The 6,529-nt window shown below is 55.8% G+C and overlaps 1 protein-coding gene and 1 long non-coding RNA gene across 2 annotated transcripts; both read left to right on the forward strand.

The window, feature by feature from the left end:
* The first annotated feature begins 282 nt into the window (after window positions 1-282).
* On the forward strand, window positions 283-1,067 carry LOC146751768 (uncharacterized). The gene is made up of 3 exons (XR_014941114.1): window positions 283-441; window positions 791-852; window positions 998-1,067. It is a non-coding gene; the product is annotated as an uncharacterized LOC146751768 (long non-coding RNA).
* Window positions 1,068-1,106: 39 nt separating this feature from the next.
* LOC146751769 (SUN domain-containing protein 2-like) lies at window positions 1,107-5,271 on the forward strand. The gene is made up of 7 exons (XM_085533472.1): window positions 1,107-1,535; window positions 1,799-1,922; window positions 2,457-2,541; window positions 2,694-2,794; window positions 3,453-3,620; window positions 4,341-4,427; window positions 5,064-5,271. Exons 2-7 carry the CDS (start codon window positions 1,806-1,808, stop codon window positions 5,169-5,171), a joined length of 666 nt encoding a protein of 221 aa, XP_085389598.1. The 5' UTR covers window positions 1,107-1,535; window positions 1,799-1,805; the 3' UTR covers window positions 5,172-5,271.
* Window positions 5,272-6,529: the final 1,258 nt, after the last annotated feature.

Consider the following 6,529-nt stretch of genomic DNA (forward strand, 5'->3'; position numbering starts at 1 on the left):
ATTATGTTCCTTTTCAACCCAGGCCATTCTATGAGTCTGTGACTTTCACAGCCCCTGCCAGCAGCACACGGCCTGTCCGTGCCCAGGATGAGAGCAGCTGTGCAATGGCACAGCCATCTTTACTAGGGCATCCAAAGGAGCTCAGAGCTGTTTCTGGGAATTCCAGCCTTGGGCTGGGGGCAAACCCACGGGGTCTGTCCCTCCTGGGCACACCCTGTGAGCTCATAGAAGGCGACACTTGGCCCTCACAGCTGTCAGCCATTATGACATCAGAACCTGCCGTCCTACTGAGCCACACTGCAGAGCTGTGCAGCACTGCAGTCCCGCGAGGAGTGCAGAGCAGGCGAGTGGAGAGGTGCTTGTGTTCCTGGGAGGAGAGCAAGCCGTTCTCTGTGTCTGTGCGAGGAGTGAAGGAGCCAAAATGCCAGCCCAGCTGGGCAGGTGGGTGCAGCAGGCCCAGAATGTGGGGAGGGGAAGCCAGAATCACTGCGTGCTGCCGGGCTTTCTCCAGCCAAGCAGCCCAAACTCCCTTTCCGTGGGCACAGCCCTGTTCCTGCTCTCGGGAGGGCCAGAACGGGGCCAGGCCGCTGCCCACCTTAGCACAGCAGAGCCCCTCACTCTCATGCGTCCCATGGGTGCTGTGGCACTGGCCAGCTCTTGCTAAAGGGCCCCCTGGGACTCACAACTCTGCTGGGCAGAGGAACCCGGTGGCAGCTGTCTGCTAAAAGGATCCCAGGAGACCGTGTCCCCACGCTGGGCTGTGATAACCACCATCTGATCTCTCCCTTAGGCAACGTGTCGCTCAAGAGAGGGGAAGGAGGACTCCCGTCCTGCTTCTAGCGGTCCTTTCTGGTGAGTGTTCCCTACCCAAAGCCATCCCAGCACAGCCAAGGAGCGGGACTGTCCCACACGGCTGGGTTGGGAGGAGGGAAATGGGCTGCAGGGCTCCGAGCACTCTGGCAAACTAATGGTCTCTCCTGACTGATATCTCCCACAGCTGGAGCCTTCCTCTGGATATTGGGAGCCTGGGGAAATGTCCTGCAGGTCAGTGCCACAGCGTGCGGCAGAAGACAAAGCTCTGCCCTTCAGCCTCCGTGGGGACAGGAGGAGTTTGGCCACGGGCCCATCGCTGCTGAGACTCTGTGGGCTCCTGAGCCAGGCTGGGGGCTGCCTTGGCAGCAGGACGGGCTTTGGTGTGGCAGCATCTTCCCAGTGCCCAGCACGGAGCTCAGGCTGAAGGCAACAGCACATGGGAAGAAGGGGCCTTTGGCCCGTCCGTGACACTGTGGAGTCTGGAGGGATGGGAAAGCAAGCAGAGAAGCAGCAGATGCTCTGCAGCACGTGGAGGGCTGAAGGGCCCAACTTTGGGCAGCAGTCCTCTGCAAAGTGCTGGGAAGCAGCAGGAAATTCTGCCAGCGGCTCCCTGGGAAGCTCCTTTGGAAGCTCTGGCCGTGCTCCTGGTGCTTCCTCCCATCAAATGCTTTTCTCTTCCAGGTGGTGTCAGCAGGACCTGTGCATGAGCTCCCGTCTCAGGGGTAAGAACACTTCCTTGCCATGCACCTGGCTCTGTAGCTTGGCCTCGGCTGGCTGTGTGCTCCATGCACGCCTTCACCTTGTGCCCAGGGCTCCAGCCTTTCCCATCTATATGGTGAAGGCAGCCCTTGGCAAAGCAAAGGAACCAAAGGGGTTGGGGGATAAGGAAGGGCACAACCCCCCGGAATCCTTCACCTCGTGGCACTGGAACTCTGACCTGCGGGGTGGACGTTGCTGAACAAGACTTGCTTTGCTTTGCCTTCAGGAACTCAATGGCTGGGCGAGACTTCCACCTGATAAGTTATGAGCGGTCAATCAGGACGCATTTCATTGCACAAGCAGTGTATGATGTCCTTGGGGAGAATGGGATCGACGAACTGACGAGACAGGTAATGGTACTGCTCCCTTCCAGCCCTTTACAGGGACAGCTCTGTGCTCTGGCCGCCTGCCCCACACCTGGCTCTCAGGCTCAGCCTCCCCTGTGTCTTGGAGCTACTTTGCTCCCCACACTGAGAGCTGCTGCTGGTGCTGGCTGCACGGTAAAGCTGGGATCAGGGTGCTCTGTGCAGAGCCATGAATTCCCCCTGGCTGGGCCCCAGCCAGAAGCCTACTGGGCTTGGCTTGGAGGCTGGATGCGGCCCCTGCCAAGAGACTTGTGCTTCAGACTTCTTAGCTGGAAGGGCCATTCTCCAGGCCAGCTGCAACTGGAGCTCTGCAGAGCCTGGCTGGCTCAGGGCACGATCTGACTGCCTGTCCAGGCTGTTCTACAGCAGACACGGGGCTGGCAACACTGGGATCAGGCAGAGCCCAAAGTCCATCTTTGCTGTGTCTCTGGAGTGCAGTTCTTGGGTAGGACTCCCTGCTCACACCCATCTCCTGTCTTTGTGCTCACTGCTGTCTCTCCATTCCCTGTTTGTTGCCAGGAAATTTTTCTGTTGACACGGACTGAAATTGACAGCATCGTGCAAGACAGCTACTTGATGCCCAACTGGGCTCTGAAATCCCTGGGTATGTAGACAGCTTCAGACTCAGCAGTTCCCATACACAGCGGGAGGGATTCTGCACCCCAGAGCCCCGCCAAGAGCTTTGGGGAATGAGCATTCACTCCTTCAGCTTGTCTCTGGGCTGTCCCAGTGCACGTCTGTCCATCTTTATTTCAGGTGCCACTGTTGATGCGGAGAGGACAACCAAGAGTTACGGTGGGAAAGGCCGGCTTTCTCCCTTCTTTTCCAACGCAAAGTCCCCTGAGACCCTCTTGCAGGTATGGCAGGAGAAGTGCTGACTGTGGGTTTCCCCCCTTGCTTTCACCCCCCTCCCCCCGCAGACACCCCACAGAGCCCCATAAGGGCTCCCCCTCCATCCCCCAGCCCTTCCTTCCCCCGATCTGTCCCCCTCCATCCTTTCCCCCTCACCATCCTTTCCCCCTCCCCAACCTTCCTTCCATCCTTCTGCCCCCATCCTTCTCCCCCCTTTCTTCCACCACCCTTCCCCCCCATCCTCCCATTTCCTCCCTCCATCCTCCCCGATCCTTCCCCCAGTCTTTCCTACCCCCAACCCTTCCTTCCCATTCTCCCTCCCCCCATCCTCACCCCATTCTGGCTGCACATCCATTTCCTTTGGCCCAGCTGCTCTGCTCAGCCCACACTCTTCCCCACATCACTGACACCAGCGTTGGGAGGGTGCTGGGCTGACAGATGCTGGGGAGGGCTGCCCCGCCGGCTCTGGGCAAGCAAAGAAAGGCGGTTGACTCCAGAGCTGTTGTCCAAACCTTTGCATATTCCCCTCCTGTCCCTTGAGTAGCGTTCCATTACGGGGAGCACGGCAGCCCACACAGAAGACAAATTCTGTGCTCCTTGCCCAGCATCCAGCTCTGGCGACTCTTTGCCTCACTGCTGATGGACGCATCTCTCTCATTTCAGCCTGATATTTCTGTTGGAAACTGCTGGGCATTCCAAGGTTCGCAGGGCCACGTTGTCATCCAGCTGCCTCAGAACATCTGGCCCACAGCTTTCACCCTGTGGCACGTCTCCAAGGTGGTGTCTCCCTCTGGGGAGGTCAGCAGTGCCCCCAGAGACTTTGCCATCTTGGTAAGTCTCTGCCTGCTGCTGCTTCTGGAGGCCCCCGAGGAAAAAGCTTTGCCATAGAGCCCCATAAGAGCCCATTGAACCCCTATAGAGCCCCAGAGACAACCAACAGAACACCATAACCGCAACATAAGACCCTATAGACCCCCACAGACACCCCGAAGAGCCCTATAGAGCCCCCACAGACACCCCATAGAGCCCCATAATGCTCCATAAGACCCCATAGAGCTGCACAAGAAGCTCATAGAGAACCAAAGAGCCTCATGGTGCCCCACAGACACCCAACAGGGCCCCATAAGGGCCCTACAGACACCCAACAGAGCCCTATAACTGCCACATAGAGCCCTGTAAGACCCCATAGAGCCACACAAGAGCTCATAGAGCACCATAGAGCCACACGGTAGACACCCAACAGAGCCCCATACAACCCCATACAGTTGGGAGCTCCCAAATTTCAGTGGTGGGCTGCTGCAGAGCACGGCATCCTGCCTGAGGGCACCGAATCCCTCGGCTGGTTCCATGTCTCCAAAGGCCTCTGCTGCTCTTTGTGGCCGAGCAGCTGGGAGCAATTGCTCCACGTGCCCTGACTCAGGTTCGCCCTCCGCTGTGCTCCAATCCTACCAGAGCACAGGGAGGGTTGGAAGGGCTCCCACCTTTGGCCTCAGTGTGTTCTTTATGGCACGGCCTGCCTAAGTGTGACCGCCATCATCTCTTGTCTTTGAGGGAGTGGATGAGGACGAAGTGGAAACTCTCCTGGGACTGTATGTTTATGACGTGGGTGGAGATATTGCGCAGACCTTCCACGTTCAGGTATGGCAAGTGCTAGGGGGGAGGCTGGGCTGCCTGCACGGCATGGGAAGAAAGAGCTTTCCTGCCCACCCTCTGCTCTCCAACATGGCCGACTCCCGTGTGGTCCCTTTTGCAAGCCTTTGGAAGCACTTGTTGTGCCGGGGCTCTTCCCATGCCCATAACAAAGCCTCTCCTCTGCTACTGCTTCACTTGTAGACTGAGGCCTTGAAATAACTAAAAACTGCTTCACTTGTATACTGAGACCTTGAAATAACTACAAACTACTTCACTTATATACTGAGACCTTGAAATAACAACAAACTACTTCACTTCTATACTGAGACCTTGAAAGAAAAGATTATTCTCTTGTTCTAAAGGCACAAACAACATTTGATTCCCACACTGATAAGATCGGTGATAACAAGAGAGGGGTCTGCATGCTAAACAACTATTGAATATGGATCAGAATTCCAGAAAATCATTGACTGTGTATTAGGTTTACCCATATCTATGGGGCGAACAGTGGGAGCTATGGGGCACTATGAGATCTATGGGATGCTTTGGGATCTTTGGGGAGAACAGTGGGAGCTATGGGGCACTATGGGGCACTGGTCCCCCTCTGGCCCATAACGAAGCCTCTCCTCTTTGCATTGGCAGGAGAAGCCCCTTCAGTCCTACAAAAGGATTAAAATGGATGTACGCAGCAACTGGGGGAACGCAGAATACACCTGCGTGTACCGATTGGAAATCCACGGCAACCCCTAAAAACACCTAGAAACCCCTAAAAATCCCTAATAAACCCTAAAAACCCCTAAAAAAACCTAAAAACCATAAAAAACCCTAATAAACCCTAAAACCCCCTAAACTCTGATGTCTACCAGAGGGTTTTAATTAGGGATTGATCATTCAATGAAGAGATGTCGATAACTTTCTGCCCGCCTCGAGGCTGGTTGGGGGGAGGGAGGAGCTGCGGGGATGAGTTGGGTGGGTGTTTGGGGGGGGGACTGGGGTGGGGACCGGGGCTAAGCCACAGGACAAACAGGCCAACTTGGCCAAGTTCCCCAGGGCACAGCACATGCTGGATGAGGCAGAGGAACGTGCTGACACGGCTGAGTCCCAGGTAACAAGCTGCAGGCACGGAGCCGTGACATCAGCATCAAGGTGGGTTCCTACCCCACATCCCTGCCCTCCATCTTCTCACCTCCCTCCATCTCCTTTCCCAATAGAAAGGACTCAGTGAGGAACGAAAGCTGCAGATGCTCTGCCTTCCAGCCCCAACCTCTGATCTCACAACCCCTTTGGATCTCTCAACTCTCCTGCTTTCAGCCAATAAGAATTGTTGAGCGGCAGCAGCTGCATTTGTGGGACAGGGCTTAGTGTGGGTGGTGCTGTGGGGTTGGTGTGGGAGCCACGGGAGATGGAGGGTGGCCAAGAGTGTGAGTTGGCCACTCAGGCCATCCCACAGTGCCGTGAACCTTGATCCATGGTGACTGAACATCATCGTAACTGGCTGTGGGGCACAGTTGGTTGCTACAGGGCAGTATGTTCCCCTATGCACTAATATGGGTCCCTGCAGGTACATGTGTGAGTGTGTTAGTATAGCTCCCATATGGGTCTGTATTTGTTCCCTTTGGCTCCTTGTGGGTCTCTATTGCTCCCTTTCGTTCTTATGTGGCTCTATGACTCTCTATGATGTTCTTTTGGTTCTCTATGGGTCCTGTGGGTTACTGCCCCTGACAGACGGTGGGAGGGGCCGGGTGATAAGAAGGGCAGAAACAGCCCCATTTCTGTCCCTGGCTGTGTTGTGTAGAGCCCCATGGGGAACATTGGAGGCCATAGCTTGTAGGCAAAGCAGAAGCTTATGGTGCATAGCTTACGGGGCTAAGCTGTGGGGGTTATGGTACAGAGCATCAAGGGCAGTGGTGGTTCTATCGGACACAGCCAAAAAAAGGAGGCTGAGAGGCCTTAACAGCCCTGTAGAGCCTAAAGTCCTTGAAGCTTAAGGGTAGGCCTGGAGCCGAGGTACTAAAGGGCTGGACTGGAAGCACTGAGGTTTTGAGGGCCTGATGCACAGAGGGAGGCCAAAAAAGAGTCCACGAGTCCATGAACATTTATGGCACAAA

Source organism: Coturnix japonica, unplaced genomic scaffold (genome assembly GCF_054131305.1).
Source record: "Coturnix japonica strain WE unplaced genomic scaffold, WE-NBRP24 Scf061, whole genome shotgun sequence".
NCBI lineage: Eukaryota > Metazoa > Chordata > Aves > Galliformes > Phasianidae > Coturnix > Coturnix japonica.